Source organism: Typopeltis vanoorti, chromosome 11 (assembly GCF_054136105.1).
Source record: "Typopeltis vanoorti isolate ZY-2024b chromosome 11, IOZ_Tvanoo_1.0, whole genome shotgun sequence".
Taxonomy (NCBI): domain Eukaryota; kingdom Metazoa; phylum Arthropoda; class Arachnida; order Uropygi; family Thelyphonidae; genus Typopeltis; species Typopeltis vanoorti.
Window position 1 is genome coordinate 105,889,335 of NC_143559.1, and position 20,601 is coordinate 105,909,935.

The following is a 20,601-nucleotide window of genomic DNA, read 5'->3' on the forward strand; positions in this document are numbered from 1 at the left end:
GCTTGAGGAAGATACTAGGAATATACTGGCCAAATAAAATAACAAACATAGAACTTTGGGAGAGAACAGGTCAAACCAGCATCAGAAATGAAATCACTAAAAGAAAATGGAACTGGATAGGTCACAATCAGGAACCCAGATAAAGAAATAGCAAAAATTGCACTAGAATGGAATCCCCAAGGCAAGAGGAAAAGAGACAGACCCAGGATAACATTGAGAAGAGAACTAGTAGAAATAGAGGCAAGGCTGCTTGGGCATTCCTGGAAAGGGATCAAAAATGAAGCATTGAATAGAGTCAAATGGAAGTCTGGTTGAGGCCCTATGCTCTGCAGGGAGCGAAGAGGATAGGTATGGTAATCATCGGAGGTCCCAATTTACATCCTAGCCCACCTACAAATACCCATAGAGGATGCAGCACCTAGATAGGAATTTCATAGCCATGTGTTTCATTGAGTATTGTGTTGTCTTTCTGTGTGTTACAAGTGTTAGTTATACTCCCTGAAGAATATATTAATGAAAGAAAGTTTTTTTTTAATCAGGGAACTAAAATGTGAAAACAGATCTAAGTTATAAATTATTATATTTGTAGAAAATGATAAGAATGCCTCTTTAGCTCAATCCCTAACAACAATTCTTTTTCATCGCAAAGACCTATGTCTGAATCCTGTCTAGGACGCAGGCAAACTATATATAAGGGCTTTTCAACTTGAGGTAATTTAGCTGATCTCATGCAGAGGTGGCAAAGGTTTTACATCCTGTAAAAAAGGCAAACCAGCCTTTTGAACACAGGCAACTGAGACACTAAATTTGTAGAAATTTATAAGAATACTGTTTTAGTTCATTCCTAACAATGCCCTTTCATCACAAAGATCTAGGTCTGAATACCATCTAGGACACAGGCAAACTATATAAGGGCTTCTCAACTCAAGCTAATTTAGCTTATAAAAATTTCTCAGACATTTTGCTTATTATGTTTGTTTTTTACAGTGTGTGTATATATATGAGAAAATAAGCTTGTTTTTTTTATGTGATAAGATAGGTATATATGGGATTTGTCATGTGGTTAAGCAATAGTGATATAAAATAATTAATTGTAGTTATAAGTTAGTAAACTTGCTTACCGTATATTATAATCCTTAGGGAATAACACAATAATGTTGTATGATATTGTAAATTATGTTGTTTACTGTAATGTTTCTATGTCAAATACCCGTAGTGTGCGAGTAATGTAGTAACAGCAGCCATGTTGTCACTTGCGTTTGGCTTTGCATCTTGGTAATGGACACATGCATTAGTTATTTTTAGAACAGCTGTTGTTGGTAAGGAATGCTAGAGAGAAAGTAAAGAGAAGGCAAGCAAGGAAGCTGAGCTGAAGAGGTTTAATAAACTACCGAGTTCTCATATCTTGGAAAAGTTTTTATATATGCATTTTGAATTCCTTTCCAAGGATATGGAACTGTGCAGCTAATAATTGATGTACAGCATGACATATCAAGTCTATGTGTGTGTAAATATTTTGCGCTCAATTTAAAGGCAAGTGAAATATATTGCAAGGAGCAATTTGGAATCTGCGGTGAAAGTTCTAGAATTGGAAATGCATAATTAATATACATTCCTGTTGTTTGTGAAATTTTTCTTTATCCTTGCTTTGGAAAATTGAAAGCTAGATGCATTAAAGGAAACTTCTATATGGCCAAGTGAGACTACATAATGTTTATAAGAGATATTAACGAGTTCATGTATGTTAATTAAGAAATGGCCATTTAATTATTCCATGTATTATTTATTGTATATAAATATATGCTTAAAGTAAATATTTAAATTTTTTTATGATTGAGCTCCATTCTTTAAAACACATGTTGGTCCTGAAGTCAATGCACTATCATGGATATGAATCTGGAAAATTTAACCAACAAATTAAAATTAAATATATTGTTATTTTACTCCATGACTGTTGTTAAATATATAGGTTGAGGAATAACATGTTGAGCAGAACAAGCTCTCTCACACACACACACACAAAAATAAGCTGTCTCACATGGAGGTGGCAAAGATTTTACTTCCTGTAAAACAGACAAACCAGCCTTTGAACAATGCAACTGAGACACTGTGCAGATAGGATTAACCACCCTATTACAACTTTAATTAGGTTTCTAAGAATCCAAGTTGCTTGGCTGTGATAGGCTATTGAGCATGACAAGGGAAGATGAAGATAATTAGTGTTATTCTCTCACTCTGTAATTTTTCTTGAGTTTCAGTTAGGACTTACACAATAGATTTGCTACCAACTTCTGGTAATAAATTTGTTTGCACATCTGCAGCATTCTGCTTGCACCTCAAGAATAATCAAATCAGAGTTTTGGATAGACTATGCTAAAAGCTAGAAAGAAAGTCAAATATTCCTGAGTTTATGCAGAAACTATTTTATTCCTAGTTTAGTTCTTTCTTTCACTAACACCAAATGAAATTACAACTTTTACTACAGCAAGCATATAGGGCCACAGGAATTTTGGTTAACGTAACATTGTATATGGGTTTTAGTTAGGAGCTCAACTCGCAATAAAAACTTCTTAGAGCAGTATTTAGTATGGTGAGAGTTGACTGCATCATGATGCTCATTATTATTATTACGTGACACCTGCAAGGAGTCCAAAGATGCATCGAGGGAGGGCATCTTTGGACTCCTTGCAGCTCTCCATCTACTGCCCATCACCACTAATATTTTCATAGACAATCACAAAAATCCATGTCCACAGCAGAATTCAAACCCACAACCTTTTGGCTGGAGAGCAGATATGCTAACCACTCAGCTAATCAGGCTGGCAAAAGTTTGAGTTGGTGACTAGAATTGAACTGATGATGCTTTTTCTTCAGGTGGTTTAGCACTGAGGAGTGCAAACACCAATTCCACAGGATCTAAAGCTACAATATCAATGTATTATGCCTGCTAATTATATGTATTCATTTGGCTAGTTTATCTGTTTTTGTGGACTCAAACACCTGTTTGGAAGGAAAAAACCATGTCACCTCATACAAGCCTGGTTAAACTTGCCAACAGTTCAAAATCCTTTATACAGGTTCCTTGCATCTTAGATGGGATTTGAACCTAGGTCAAATATCATCATCAATGCCAAAGGCTACAGAAGATGCAAATGAATGCTGTAGTTCAATAACTTGTTTTTCTATACCATGGTTCTAGCACCTTAGGACAATTTGTTTATTGCTACACTAAATCAGCATCCTTTTCAAGATCTATATGCCATTAAATTATAATATATAAGAAATTATATTCTTGTTTTGAAAATTTTTCACTTGGTTAGACTATAATAAATTTAGTTTAATCCTTTATCCAAGTATGAGCAAACAAAGTTTGCACCTGAAAATATCTTCAGGCCTGAGGTAAGGTAGTAACAACACCGGGCAACTCGCAGCTAAGGTGGATCAAGCTCCCAACTCCTTGTCTCAGTGCCTGGCTCCCACTGACGAGACCTCAATAAAGCTCGAAACCGGTATAGATAGTGTCCCCCCCCCCCCCCCTTAATGCATAACAGTATACATGTCCGCAAGGAGATGTGCTGTGCATTATGGGTGATACTGAGACAAGGAGTTGGGAGCTTGATCCACCTTTGCTGCGAGTTGCCTGATGTTGTACTACCTTACCTCAGTCCTGAAGATATTTTCAGGCTCACCCTTGGATAAAGGATTAAACTAAATTTATTATATTCTTGTTTTAATTGTATTTATCCAAGCATAAGCAAATAAAGTTTGCACATGAAGTATCTTCATGACTAGGCTTTCATTTTGGTAAATTATGGAGACAATTGTATTCAAATAATTACTTAAGGCTACTTTAGAGGTCAGCCTGTATATATACAAGTAGCCTATGATGTGGTCATATCAAAGCCTTACAAAGAGAGATAATAACTACCTAATCCCTACTTTTTTTCTTTAACATCCAAGTGATCTTTCGAGCTATTTACGCATTTGCAACACATCTTCTGATCTTCAATTCTCTAGCCTCATCAATTTCCATCTATGTAATATACATCCTGTAAGTTTTTTCATTACTATTTTATACTTTTTTGGCCCAAACTCATTCCCATTCATGCAGCATCTATCTAGGAGGTTGACTATGTTGCGACGACTCATGGTTGATTACGGGTGTAACCATATATAAGTATTCGTGGCTGTAAATCCGTGTGTGTTCATGGGGCTGGTTTGCCTGTTCTGAGAGATGGAAAACCCTCTACCTCTGTATGAGACAGACCAGATAAAGGTTCCTCACATCATGGATGGGAAGCAAACCCCAGGTATTTCCAGCCAAAGAGCTTTGTCTGTACCAAATGAGCTATGGAGTCTCCTGACCCAAACTACCAATCTATTTAAATGAAGATCTCTGCATCATCAAACAATTCAATATCTCCCCCCACTTCTTCAAATCATTCACATTATCATTAATGTACTGATTGGATTGTAGCAATCCACCATTTGCAAGTGTTCCATATGGATAGCATTGCTTTTGCACATGCTGAAGTCCAGAAATATCAAAAAAAAACTCGGTGTAAGAGCAAATAGCAGAAACATATCCAAGTGGAAGTTGTGCCTTCTGGTTCCCTGCAAAGCCATCAGACACAACTTCTGCTCCCGTGCATTAACATTTGTCTTTCTCATTCAGATGGCACCACTGTTACACTACTACAGATGCAGCTGACTTCTTGGCACAACTTGTATAGCAAAAAATCTTCTGGTTATGATGATGCCTGCCTAATTTCGCTCAAAAGCTGGACTCTGGAGTTAATGCCTATCATGTTTAAATCTTCTATGCTCAGCCCATTTCAGAAAGAGGGGGTAGATAAGTCATCAGACTGCAAATCAATCGCCCTCATCTCAATCCTCTTTAAAACAATCAAATTTCTCTATTACATAGACTCACCTGTTAATCGGTGACCACCATGATGGATAAGCTGTCTTAGCTTGCATCACTGAAACATGCTATGGAAAGGTTTGGGGAAAATGTGTTGTTGCTTATGACATTATCCAGAATATTTGATCATGTCTAGCATTTGTACATTGCCATCCTTCAATTTGCCTTCTAAATTCTATAACTGATTAGCCAGTTATTTCTCTGATCATTTACTGTATCTCATGGTACATGACTTCCTTTGATAATTCTTCACCAGTGTAGGAATGCCCTCTTTTCCCATACATAAATTATTTACTCAGTCAACAGTCATCCACTGCAAAGCTGTAAACAGGATTAAGAGTAGTTCATCCATACCAACCTTCAGTGGGATGAGGATAATCTGGTTATCTTCAGTGACATCAAAAATGCAGACATACTTTTCTCACAAGCTCACCTACCCTCATCCTCAGTAATATACAAATCACCAGATGGGATCCTTGTTTCCTTGCACTGATATTTACATTCCAACTTTTCCTGGCATAAACACATCACATCAGTAGCTTCCTTAGCACTGAAAAAGAACTTGCTTTCACCCATCCAGTTACTACTATTTATTACCTTTTGTACAAATCCCAAAGCAATTCATCCTTAAAACACTATTCGTGTACATAGTATACCCAAAACATCCTTTGAGTCCTGAAGTAAATCATTTAGTTGATCGACAATCCTCCCTCACTAAATCATTACACTCTTCATCTGTGTCTTTTATACAGATACTTTCATGACACTTCGGTTGAACTGTCTTCCATCATTCTTTGACTTTCTGTTAGGCCATGTTAAAACATGGGCAACAGCTGTCCTGCAGACACATCAATATCAATGTTCTCTAAAACAGCCATTTTTGTGAAGTGTTTCCATCTCTTCAAGCTGATGTGTCACAGGTTCTACCTCAACCTGTTTAAAATTAAAAAAAAAAAATACACGTTTTTGTGAAAGGTAGATCGAATCTCCCCTGGAGTAACATAATTTGTTCTGTTTAGAGCCTCCTATTTTATGTTATGGAGTTGTCTTTTTTTTCATTAATGGTAGTATCCTTAACTATACTTAAGGAGTCTACTAGTTAAGGGTACTACCACGGTTTTGTACTTTAAAACACAAGCTGATATCCAGTCCCATGGATATGTTCATATTAAGACTTCTTACTATTCTAAATACCTCGAAGTTCATGTTATCTGATGCATCTTCTGCTTCTATCAATTCCCTACCATAGCATTCTATATAATTATTCTTCAGATTACTTCACATAACAAATGAGTTTTGTGGCTGTGGGATTTTGCTTAGCCTGTTGGCTGATTTCCTTTCATAATCTGATTTTTCCTTCCTCACTATGTTGGTCACTCTTTCTTGCCTATGCTTTGTGCTGCTCATAAGCCTGCTGGGATCACCTTTCTTCTTATATATCTTTCACAACTTTTTTTGTAGATCCTGTTTAATGATTGTATTCATCCATTTAACACCCTGACCAACCATGTAATCAGATACTACTTTCCTTAAAATATATGACTATTTCCCAATCACCCTTCCTCCACAGTTTCTTAGGACATGGCACTGCTCCAAGCTACCTCCTGAGTCTTTTCCAATCACTTGCTTTGTAAGTTTCTTGATAGAAAATTCTATGTGTGGCTACTTTCCAGATCAAGAATGCATGATCACTTTTTTCCCAACCGGAGACAAAGTGATTAGATTGTCTTAGTTATGGACAAATTCACATCACCAAATCCAGTACTCTCAAATTCTGATATCTCTCATCACATGCTGTTTCAGTTAATTTCTGAATAGCTCTATGACTTTCATTTCCTTCCCCTTTACAGTTTGTGTCTGCATAGCTGAACCTGCATCCCATCCATAATATGCTCACTGAGTTCATTTCTAATGCATGTTATCCACATCTCCTTTTATTCCTGGCCTGTTTGGTAAATTTATGATTTCACTACTGCTAGAGTATGGTTAATAGTTATTCTCTAGAAGTAACCAAATATATATTTTGTCTTGTTTGCTTTCATCTTACATCAGATATCTTCAAATGCACTGTCTTCTGCTATCTCATTAGTAATAAGTACTCCTCTCCCAGTCCTCTTAATATCCCTTGCATTCTATCCTTGTGACAATATCTGTCTGTCAATTAAGTCTCATTAATGCCTATAATTTTTAGCCAAGTCAAGTTGACCAATGCTAAAAACTCCTCACACTTATTACTGATTAGGCAGTGTGAATGTTAGTAAAACTACCTAGATAATTTATGTAAAAATTCATAATGGCAGTCAAACTAAAGTCTTAAAGAACAGAATAAAATGAAATATTAAGCTAAATAACCACATTCTTCAAGTAGTAAATGATTTTGAGTACCTTGGTTCCTGCATCGATAGTGAAAAGAAAGTCCAACACTCTTAAATTTTTCAAAGTTTTGGCAATACATAAGCAAACTTCTTTTTGAAGATGAGGCTCATGAACTATCTGACATTTACCATTTGGCAACAAAACAGAGCAACTTGACCCATTTCCATGAGTTATATGAATATTTCTGTATATATTTCCTTATCTCACTGAATGAAGCTTTCTCCAGGCACCTAACACTAAATCCATTCAGACATGAACAATTGCACACTGGCTCATTTGAAGTCATGGTCTTTTGTACCTTGGCAGGAGACTTACAGACTTAACTCTTACATTTTCTCTTTGAAATCTGACATAATTATCATCTTTAATTTTGGCATCAAGAAGCATGATTTCAAACTCATAGGTCATGGATTTGAATCCCACTCCAGGCAAGGATGTTTGTGAATGTCTGGGAAGGAGGGAGATTATTTCCATCATCCATTAAGAGGCCACTATCCTGCATTTTGGACTAGAGCAGAATTGCCTGATTATGTAAGGAGAGAAAAAGACAGAACCTATGGTATTAATGTATTATAGGTTTACAATTTTTCCAGGGGTATGAGTCATAATATAAAAAAAGCACATCCTTAATGAGAATCATTATACAGTATTGTCTCCTTACTGTCTTTTTGACTCTTTATTTTTTCCTTGTCACCTCTCATTTTTCTCTGTTGCACTACCTACCAGACATTTCTCTAAATGCTTTAGCTCTTGTTTGTCTTCTTGTGATGCATAAGCACACTATCTATGCTTATTTGAGCATGCTCCAGAAGAGTTAGCAATCTTTATTATTATCAAAATGAAAAACTTTTCCCTACGATATAGGTATGATTTGAAAGTGACACTAAGACTTGTTCCCGGCAAGTTGCACCCTAAATATTATCTTATCCTGAATACACTACATAGATACTTCATTAATATCTAGTGTATAACATACTTTGTTACATAATGCTAATACATTAATTTGCCTAATTAGGGACCCTAACCCACCCCTTGGGTAATGCAAATTGATAGAATTCTTTAGGTGTTCATTGTTGGCAATGGTAGCATAATTGCCATTTTAAAGCAAATGCAACTAAGAGCATAATAAAAATATTTGAAACTTCTATAATATTACATTGATAAAGTAATTTTTCTTAATTATGTAAATAGTGCTTACATAGAATAAAAAAATTAATTTAGTATTTGATTAAATCAAAAGGTAAAATAATAGATTTACTAGATATGCACAGATTCTTTCAAATCATTTTGCAATTAAATATAAGCAACGGGTAGTTTCATGTATAATTAATATTGTAAAATGCAGTTCATATCGTAAAATGTTGTTTGTTCTCTTTTAGTGTCCATTTGAGTGGTTTCATTATGCTTGCGTTGGCATTACTCAACCACCTAAAGGAAAATGGTATTGTCCACAGTGTACTGCTTCAATGAAGAGGCGAGGACGCAAGGAAAAGTGAAGAAAATAAGCCGGGCAACTGTATAGGTTAGATATGATCAATGGTTGCACAGAGAAAACAGCTGCTTCATCCTGTTATTGAAATCTTGCAGGTTTAATTACTGTGCAGTTAGCATTCTGTGATATGTGTACTACACATTGTTCATCTGGTTCCTGTTGGTGTAGTAGTGTGTGTCACCGTGTGTGTAGGATGTTTACTGCCTACATTCTTTATGGCATTCAAAAGAAAATAAAAGATTACAAGCTAGTTGAACACACAGATCCGTGTATATATAAATAAAAGCTGCACTGAATCTGTATATGACTTTTTACTCACCATGATTCAGATTAATGGCACGCACGGATAGCTGAGCATTAGCTTGGCTTTAACACAAAATTCAATTTTGAGTCCACGGGAATTCATATTTGTGATACTGTTTCCACAATAAGAGAAGACTATTACATTACTAGGTTTCATGGACTTATTTAATTGCCTAAGATATTTAATAAATGAAATGGGGCTATATATGCAAAAGCTCAGGACAAGAGTTGGCTGGCATTATTTAAGAAAGTGCAGTAATAATGTCTATTTGTAACTTATACTTTCTTCTAACATCCTTAGAGAATTAATTTAAACAAAATATTTAAGTAGTTTATGTCCTCTAAAGAAAATTAGATGTCAAAGCATCTCACTTTGGCAAGTTTATGAATTTCTTAAAGTTTTTTTTTTAAATAAAGCCATTAACCAGTCAATCAATACACACTGAGCACACAAAAATTACTTTAATGACGTGTAATATGAACCGGGGTTATATATGCAAAAACTCAGGACAAGAGTTGGCTGACATTATTTAAGAAAGTGCAGTAATAACGTCTATTTGTAACTTATACTTTCTTCTAACATCCTTAGAGAATTAATTTAAACAAAATATTTAAGTAGTTTATGTCCTCTAAAGAAAATTAGATGTCAAAGCATCTCACTTTGGCAAGTTTATGAATTTCTTAAAGTTTTTTTTTTAAATAAAGCCATTAACCAGTCAATCAATACACACTGAGCACACAAAAATTACTTTAATGACGTGTAAATTTGACATTTTGTAATGCATTGATTTTTCAGAATGAAATCTGATTAATAGTGAATGCAGCAATTAGCATTTTAAAGTCAAGTTGCTTCCTGTATAGTATGATACATTTAAATTACAATTTGACATATCAGAACTCCATGATTCCTGCTTTGATAACATCAAGAGATACCATTCAAAATCATGAACATAAAGCAATGTTTTGGTGGCCAAATTAAAAAAAATCTTTTTTTTTTTTTCCTTTAAAGATTTTGCTTTCCACATAATAAAGAGGAAAAAATGTGGTTTATTCCTATTAGCATAAAACAAGAAATGGTGAAACTATCTTTCTTAGTAACATGCTAACAGAATGACATTGTGAGGGGGGGGGGGGGGTTCTTTCAGCAGAAGACATTTTATAATTTCAACAAAATCTTCAGTGCTGATGCACTCGAGAAATGCAAGACCAAAAACATTTCTCATGAAATCTGTGGTGTTTAAAAAATTATTTCTCTAACACTCCTTTGTACACAAATATTTTAAGAAATTTCACTAATGTGCAAATATTTATATACACTAAATGACATAATTGGCCATTGTGCTACTCATTATCCAGCTTGAAATATAAACCAATCATCTGATAAGCCAAAAATTGGTCTGATAAGATGATAGTTTGTTAGAGTAACCAGCCAACAGAGATGAGAGGTTTGTACACATAAGATGTGTTGATTATTTATTCATCTGAATAAACCACAGTAATGACCATTTAAGAAAAAGTAAATGCAGTACAAATATATATTTTAAAAATTACAAACTATGAAATGTGATAAAAAATTTTCCTTTGCACTTTGAATTACTTTCCTCCACCTGATTCGTTATTTTTGTTACACTGTCAATACACAGTATTTTCAAATGATACATTCTTCTTACATTTAAATTATAATTTGACATATCAGAACTCCATGATTCCTGCTTTGATAGCATCAAGAGATACCATTCAAAATCATGAACATAAATCAATGTTTTGGTGGCTAAAACTATGAACACCGAAAATACTGATTATCTATACCATAAGTTAACCATTTAGGTATGTATGATCATACTTAAATTACACTCTACAATATAAGAATTTCAACTTGCATCTGAACATATACTGATATCAACAATCTTTGTCAGTGACCAACTAGTGAAATGCAATGGTGGCTTTTTGTGGGGAGAGGGGGGGGGGATACTTGTAAAATTCAAGTGCCACTTCTTGTGCAGAACAGTGTCAGCATATTTTTATGCAAATACACACAAGAACAAGATGGTGTAAAAATATCAACTTTCAAAAATGGGAAGTATTAAAAAAAAGGTACAGCTGGATTAACATCTCATCAGAACATTAATTAGGTTTCAAACAAGCCACTGAGCCTAACATGCAAGGCAAAACAAGGAGGCAAAAAAAGGGGGGGGGGGTTGGGAACCATTTCTTTACAGGATAACATTTATTTATGATAATCTCTAATATGAAATTGTTAGTTTTACAACTAGAATAATATTACAGCTAAATACAACTCCGATTATTTTGATGTCAACAAACTCTTGACAAGACATTTATAACTGATTCACATTACAAAAGATGGAACTTTATTCTCACGTAGAGTGTGGTTGATCTCATGATATTGTTTAAAAGTCCCTTAAACTGCCAAATGATATTCCTGTTCACTACAGTTGTATAAGAAGGCCAACTTGACTGTTGTATCTTTATATTTAATACATTTATATTAAACCATTTTTCTGACTGATTTTGTAAGATGGCAGCCTACATTTTCAGCTATTTGCATGATTAAAATGACCATTAAAAAAATAAATCACCAGGTTAATGATTAAATCATTTATGTTCACTCATAATTTACAAATATGTCTGTCTAGTCTAACTCTGAATGTGATGAGCAGTGATTTTTTTTTTTTTTTTTGGTACCTGATGTTAGCCAAAGAGTAGCATTCTTATGACAGGATGAAACAGGACACACTTTAAAATGCATTTTAAGCTTGTTTTTACATTCCTTTATAGAAAGATATACAAGATTTTTATTTGCCTTTGAGACAACAAATATAAATTCTTTTGGTGGTTGATAGTATTTGTGCCTTCACAATTCTTACACTTTCTACAGTAATGCACTGCTGAATTACAATGCCATTCAGCATATCTTATCATATGACCAGTTTACTTGTGTGACAGCTTTTTTTTTTTAATACTATTCTATGTGGCAATACCAAGAGTTGAGTATTCAAACATTCCTGTTTTTTTAACATCGCCTGAACAATATGGCAGTGTTTATAATATCAGTTATATTTCTATATGGAATACATAAATAAATTCAAAATATAACTAGTGCCCATATCAGTTTACAATACCACACCTGTTGCTTGCTTCATGAAGTACAAAATCCTCCTCCCCTCTCTCTTTTTTTTTTTTTTTTTTAATGGAAAGTCATGTAAACTTGTTTAAATACAAATAAATTACATCAAGGATTAAGACCAAGACTTGATCAACTTTTAGATCAAGCTTCTGATATTCTGCACTAGTTATATAAACTGGACATTAATCTTGCATTCTGCCTGCCTGCCGAGATTAAATGAAAAGTTACATAATAATATAGTAAGAATGATAAATTCACTTAATATGTTAAAATTAATGTATGCTGTATATTAAATATAGTTTACTTTATTAAACTCCAGATTAGAGATAGTTGTTGGAAGTTTTTCCATTTGGTTATACTGTAAATTAAAGATACCAAGAAATTATATACTTGGTTTAATCCTTTATCCAAGTGGAAAAACTTCCAAGAACTATCTCTAATCCAGAGTATTTTAATAATAAGACGCGACACCTTTTGGCTACTTGTATATAAAAATATGACTTCTGCATTACTTCAACCTTAGTATCATCTCTGGCTCCCACTAATGAGTCAAAGGTCAAAACCGGTCTGGGTAGTGAACCTTCCCATAATGCATAGTATTATGTCTGCAATAATGTGTGCTTTGCATTATGGGATATAAGGCAAGTGATGCAAAGTCATTAGCCTCTATATACAAGTTGCCTAGTCCTGAAAATAGTCCAGGTGCAAACTGTTTGCTTACACTTGAATAAAGGATTAAACCAAGAATATAATTTCTTTGTATCTATAATTTATTAAACTCCATTTTTTATGTTAGCTAGAAAACAATTGCTGATTTACATCAGTGGTTCCCATTGTGGGTAGCACTCCCTCATTGGCATTAAATATTTTTTGTGGGTATCATGACAAAGAATTTTTAAATTTCTACCTCTTTTTGATAAAAAAAATAAAACTATAATTTGGAATAATTAAGCACTTGATGAAAGCAAATTATCTGGTTGGTACATATCTGATAAGATAGGTACAGATACATCGTATATACAGCACTATAGAGAAACAAAAATATAACCTTATGTATTCATTTCCACAAATAAAGTGTCAAGTCATTGCAAGACCTTCAAATTTTTTCAACTCTTAAAATTAAACTATTTCTTGGTCTGTGATCTCTTCTTGATTATATACATTAATTACTCCCGTTATTAATATGTGATAACTATCCAGACTGATCAAAGCAGTAGGAGAAACATTAACAGAACAACTTGAAACTGTTTAATAAGTGCCTAAATAGGATATATTAAACAACCAGGACAATGCTATTATGATAATCTTGCTGAAAAGGAGTAATAAGAAAATTACAAACTTAGTTTTCTGTCACAAGATGGATTCAGAAAAGAGTTTAGCATAACCAACATCTGCATACATTCTCTTGTGTATTCATTTCCATAAATGAAGTGTCAAGTCATTGCAAAACCCTCAAATTTTTGCAATTCTTAAAATTAAACTATTTCAATTTCTTAATCTGTGATCTCTTCTCGATTATCTAAGAAGAATAATGTAGACTACAACCTACCAATGTACTTAGCTTTTAGGGACTATAAAAATTCTTTAACATACAGCTAATAATATAAAAAAGTAACTGCTAGCATCCTTATTGATGAACAAAGTAGTCCATTTAAAATAAAGGAGTGCACTAAGGAGATATACTATTTCATCCAATTATTAAATTTAACTTGGAGCACAATAGAATATGCCCTAAGTGAACTAAACTGGCGTGATAAAAAAACCCATCATTTACAATATGCTGATGACGACAAGGTATTATTAATGAACAATATAGGGCTAGAAGAAATGCAAGAATGAATGGACTAGATAAGGTAATCAAATAAAATGGGATTATATATAAACTATGGAAAAATTAAAATGACAAATAATGAAGAAAACCAAATAACAGAACAAATAACATTGGACATTAATAAAATAGACCAAATACATGAATATAATACACACAGCTTGGAAAAGTTTTTACTTTAGGAAAAAGGCATGTGAAGAAATAAAAAAAGAAATTCAGCTGGGCAGGATGGTTTTTGACAAATTGAAAAGCATTCTCATGATTGTAAAATAAGACCTGATAGAGTCAAGCTTTTCAACCAATATGTCATCCTGGTTATGACATAAGGATCAGAGACATGGCCATTAACAAAATAATACTGGTAAAATGAGAGAAAAAAAAAAAAAGGAACAATGTTAAACATTGGACTACCAGATAAAAAATAAAAAGGATTGAGATGTGTCTGAAAGACCAAAGAGAGAGGAAAATGTTGGCATCAAGAGACCCTCAGAATAAAATGGATACAAATAACTATAGAATCATATTCATACCACAGTGTGGAATTTTCAATTAAGACAGGGTGCATGTGGAATTACCGGAGTTTGCTTGGTTCAGTGCCATGGCATGTAAAACTGCAAGGGCTGGATGTTGATAATGCATGGGATGTGGTTAAGGAATGTTTACAGGAGGCAATGGTTGACTGTATACCTAAAGTCCGAATAGTAAATCAAGTAGGGGTTAAATGGATGAATAACACCATTAAGCTTGAGCTGCAAAAAAAGAAACAACTGTGGAAGGAATTTAAGGAGAAAGGTGACCTGCATACACATGAACAGTATAAAGCACAGGCCAGAAGGGTAACGAGTGTGATAAGAAAAGCAAAAGCAATTATGAAAGAAAATTAGTCATGCAGGCTACAGAGAATCCCAAACAGTTTTTTCGATATGTTGTAAGTAAAAGAAAAAATGTACATGGCAGAATGATTTAAAAGAATGCCGATGGTAGGGAGGTAACCGAATCAGTTGATATAGTTGAATTACTGAGTGAGCACTTTGCAAGAGTATATCATCCAGGTGGCAACATTGCAGGAATGAAGGAACCAACAGCTTATAGAGAAATGGTGGTAATTGATGGGGAATAGTCTATTACAAAACCTCAATGTCAATACATCTGTGGGATTGGATGGTATACCAGCTCGTGTTGTACATGACGCAGCTAAAGAATTGTCAGTGCCCTTGACCATTTTGTTTAATTTGAGTCTCGGGTCTGGGTTAGTCCCGAGGGGGTGGAAAGAGGGGAAAATAGTTTCACTGCATAAAGGAGGTGCCAAGACTGCTGTTGCAAATTACCGACATATCAGGAATCGTCAAGGTGTTGGAGAAAATAGTCAAGACGAGAATACAGGAATGGATAGATACTGTATGGGGGAACAGCATGGTTTTGTGAAGGGTAGATCATGCCTCAGTAACTTGCTCACACTAGGAAACGATATAGGAAAGGATCTGAGAGGAACTGTTCATTTGTTTGCTGATGATGCAAAGTTGGGTAGAGCAATAGTGAATGCACAGGATGTCGAAATTTTGCAAGATGATTTGGATAGTTTGTAGTGCTGGGCTAAGGAGAATGATATCAATTTAATGTGGCAAAATGTAAGGTTATGCATTTTGGAATGAAAAGATTAGCAGCAGTATACCACATTGGTGGAACTGTACTCCAGGAGATTGATGAGGCCAGGGATTTGGGAGTGTTGGTGGATAGAGAGTTGAAGTTTTTTTTTTTTTTGGGGGGGGGGGGGGGGGGCACATCGCAAAAGTGGCTAAATCAGCTCATCAAATCACTTGGTTGCTGAAAAATACTTTGATGAGCAGAGACAAACAGGTTATTATTCCTCTGTATCGAGCCTTGATAAGATCCCCACCTAGACCTGTGTCCAAATTTAGGCGCCAGGGTTTCTTCTTGATGGGGAGGATCCAGAGACGAGCGACCAAGATGATAGCAGGTCTATGGAATGAACCTTATGAGAACAGGTTGATAGGTGGAAAAGGGGTGATATGATTGAGACATTCAAATTACTGAAGGGTTTCTTAAGTCAGAAGATATTTTTGAGGATAGGACTGGTGGTGGGAAGACTAGGGGCCATCCATGGAAGCTGGGCACGAGTGTGGTTAGCAAGGGTGTTGGAGCTAAGTTTTTTACTTGGAGAGTGGTGAATGAGTGGAATAAGCTGCCACAGTCTGTTGTGGATGCCATGACTGTAAATGAGTTCAAGGCGAAGTATAATAGATACTGTGTGAATGTTGAATAGTTGTTCTTGACATGATGTTAGAGCTTCCCTCGATGAGTCGAAGAACTCCTTGGAGTTGCCCGTACTACTACTACTAATACCACAGTAAAATTAACTTCATTATGCAGATATTTCATTTTGCACAGCATAAGACATCAGCACAAATAGCAAACAATAAGGAATTTGAATAAAGAAACAATAGAGTACATGCTAAATTAGAATCCCTCTATGTACATACAGGTATCCCTTGCTTAACACAGATTTGATTATCGTGGCAAAATTAACTGTGACAATCCCTTGATATATGCGACGAGTTTTGATTAACGCACCCTCAAATATACCACTCAAAATCATGCTCACACCACGAGGCTGCTAGCCTCGTGGTCATCCAAATTCTCTTAATGATCTGTGTGAGAATGTGAAAGTTTTATTTTTCCCACCAAATACAACATCATTGTTACAACCTATGGACATGGGAGTTATTGCAACTTTCAAAGTCTATTTTCTTAAAAAGACATTCTCAAAGGCAGTTGAAACAACAACGGGTGAAAATGCGATTACGATCCACGAATTTGGGAAAAAATTTAACATTAAACACGCAATTGAGAACATTCGTGACTCGTGGGAGCAAGTGTCTTCTAGTTACATGAAAGCAACTAGTAAGGCATCTAGTTTTGGAAAAACCTTCTGCCAGAATGCGCTAATGACTTTTTTTTTAATGAAAAGCTAATGAAAAACTTTTGTTGTTTTCAAAATCCTGTGAACAACGTGGTCAAAGAAATCGTTGCAATTGGTGAAGACCTCAGATGTTAAAAAATAATTGGATTCAAATTCAAAAGATTTCAGTGACAACGATCTTCTTGAAGTTGAACAACGCACATATGAAGACAACGAACAAATGGAATGCGAAGATGAGGTTCCAAAGGAAATGACAGTCAAAGAACTGGATGGAATATTTCGCAGTTTAGAATTGCTTAAGTAGCAAGTAATGGATATGGATCCAGATGTTAATCGAAGAATGCTTATTTGCCGAGGTCTGGAGATTCGTTTTTCTTGTTATCGTAGAATTTATGCCGATAAGAAAAAAAATAAACCTGTTCAAATGACTCTTTATATAACTTCTTTTGATTAAAAAAAATTGCAGTAACTAATGTAGGTACAAGTATTTATTAAACATTTACTTTGCATTCATTTTTTTATCTTTCCTAAAAGAGTACCATATAAAACGAATTATTAATACAGTAATCGATCAGGGACGAATTGTACTTTTTACCATTGATTATTAGATTTGATTAACGCGGTAACATCGAGGGATTAATTAACTGCGTTAATCAAGGGATACCTGTATTCATGGATTAAAACTGTTGGGCTGAAAATAATTAAAATGATTACTTAAAAATAAAATATAAGAGATAATTTATTTAATACAGTTGATAACAATTTCCCACACTTTTGGAATAGTAAGGCAATCATTGCGACTGATGTTAGGTCATTGACCCAAGTAGAGCTTTGCAATTTCTTTGTATAAACATTCATATTTACATATGATCTATGTAAAAGCTTGGTGTTTTCCTCTTGGATCCTGTGGCTAGTGTTTTCAATTCCATGTTTACCAAGCAAGATTTCTGAAGTTGGATGAGTCTTGATGTTCAGAGATGTTTATCAACAGTTCCTCCTGTTTATCCATAGTAAGAAAAGTTGCACAAATATGACACTTTGTATACACCAGGCAGCATCAATGGTGAGAGTTTGTCTTTCAGAGAAGGTAGCAGGTTATGAATTTGGTTGACGAGTTTATAGGTAACAACGAATTTATATTTTTTCATAATTTTTGCCACCTGTTCAGAAATGCCTTTAATGTATGATATACGAGTCCTGTGGGTTTCTTGTTTGGATTGCTTTATAGGAGTTGTTAATTATTTTTGGCATTAATTCTTGAGTTATAGCTGTTTCTTTGATAGTTTCCAGTTCTTGTTTTAGAGATTCTACGGTAAAACAAATTTTGTCTAGGGATTTTATTATGCCATATTTTGGGGATGGATGGTGTGCTGATGTATTGTTGATATAATGACCTGTAAAAAGTAGACAGAAGTGGAAATGGATCTATCTTACTTATGTCGGATGAGTTACATCTAGAAAGGAAATACCTTTTGATGATTGTAGGATGTTGATTTTTTGTTGAAATGAACAAGATATGATTCTGTGCAACTCCAAACTGTAAAGACATCATGAATGTACCACAGTCCAATTGTTGGTTTTGGATCAAGAGATTCTTTCTTCTAGATGTTCAAGATAAAAGTTGGCCAGGTTATGTGATAGGATTGAGCCCACTGCTGTTCCTCATTTATATATTTTATCTTTCCACACGAAGTAACCAGATGTAATTAAATTTGAATAAGTCCACTATGTCCAATGGAAATTTTTGGGCTAGAAAATCTGCCTCTTTGTGAAGAGAGAGAATGTCAAAGCTTACCAACATGCCTGTATCTGATAGTCTTTTATTCTTGCAAGAAATTCTGTGGAATTTTTTTTTTTTATATCAAAGAAGCTGAGTGGCCAATGGGGGTTGGAGAAGGTCAGACAGAAATCTTGAGATTTTATATGTGACCTATAGAATCCACATTCCGAACATGGTATGTTCTGAATTTTTTGATAATACCACTGATGCTACCTGATGTATACAAAGTATCAAATTTGTGCAATTTGGGTCGTACTATAGACAAACAGGAAGGTCTGTCAGTAAATGTATCTCTGAACATCAAGACCATATCTAGCTTGTGAAACCTCACAAATCTGGCTTGGCAAAACATGAAATTGAAAACACTAGCCACAGAATTCAATGGGAAAACACCAAGCTACTACATAGATCCATACATAAACATGAACGTTTATACAAAAAAATTGCTAAAGCCTTACTTCGACTTAATCCCAATCATAATGACTGCCTTACAATCCCAAAAGTATGGGAAATTGTTATCAACTGTATTAAATACGTTGTAATCTCTTAATTTTATTTTTAATTAATTATTTAATTTATTTTCAGTCCAAAAGCATGAACACGCGACTGCATACATAGAGGGATTCCAATTTAACGCATGTGCTCGACATAAGACATCATCAGTGCATTTTTGCATTGATGATATCTTATGATATGCAAGACGAAATATCTGCATAATAAATTTAATTTTACTGTGGTAAATGTGTGATTCTACAGTTATGGATTCTATAGTTATGAGAACTCCACACTCATTATACAAGAAAGGATACAATTTATAGGCTTCCATTATTTGTATCCTTTCCTCTCCATAGGAAGAATCCATTCGCTAGAATCTGTATCTACAAATTTTACTGCACTTGTAACAAGCCATACAACTGCCCAAATTTATGAAGATCAAAAAAGGAAAAATGCTGTAGTGGGGCTATTACAAGATAAGATTTAGTCTAACAATGTCGTAATAGACAAATCAACTGCTTTTATGAATATAAAAGCAGTTGATTTGTCTATTAGGACATATATAATTTCAGAATATAATTTCCATTAGGAAATTATATATTGTCTATTAGGACATATATAATTGTCAGAATATAATTTCCATTATTGCCAGTTTAAAGAATCCAGTAGTTACATTTTAGAGCAATATCTTAAAACTGCAATCAAAGCTTAATATATATAACGTCTGAAAATCAGTAATCAGATCTTGTAATATATTTGGTCTCAATTACTCTATCATTTATTTGTTAGCAGTGAGAAACAATCAGAAACTGGATGTGAACTTGTGGAAAAGACTAAATCACACTTCTGTTGTATTTTAAATCATTCTGCATCTGTTTTCAAATCATTCAAATAACTGCCAACATTTTCTGCCGCTGTAATAATAGCAGCAGAGACTAAAATACTAAAAACTTTTACATAATTTCATAATCTTTCAAATGCTAAAAATCATGCATTTGCCATTAGGTTTCTGAAATCAGCAGAGAAAGGAAACACTAAGAAAGATTTATATAAGAGACAACTAGGCAATATTCTTTGGCATAACAGGTTGTGTTAGGAGGAAAAATTGGGAACCACTGATTTATATGAACAGCACTTAAGCTACTCAAAAAGCTAAGTGGCCAGGCTTACTAGTTAAATGTTCAAATTTTATCTTCATTCTTAATTTCGATGACCAGTAGTGCAAATAGTGAAGTCTTTGTAATTTAAACAGCAACTAAATCCTCTCAACTGGAAATGTGGAATTGTAGTCAATTCTTGCTATAACAAAGAAATTGT

The 20,601-nt window shown here is 34.3% G+C and overlaps 1 protein-coding gene across 3 annotated transcripts in view; it reads left to right on the forward strand.

Moving 5' to 3' along the window:
- The window catches only part of Ing3 (Inhibitor of growth family, member 3), a 192,757-nt gene extending 183,663 nt beyond the window's left edge, over window positions 1-9,094 (forward strand). For all 3 annotated transcript variants that reach the window (XM_090400953.1, XM_090400952.1, XM_090400954.1), the window contains one exon: window positions 8,680-9,094. In XM_090400953.1, coding sequence (XP_090257079.1) covers window positions 8,680-8,796 — 117 coding nt within the window. In that variant the 3' untranslated portion in view covers window positions 8,797-9,094. The remainder of the gene's footprint in view (window positions 1-8,679) is intronic.
- The last annotated feature ends 11,507 nt before the right edge of the window (window positions 9,095-20,601 follow it).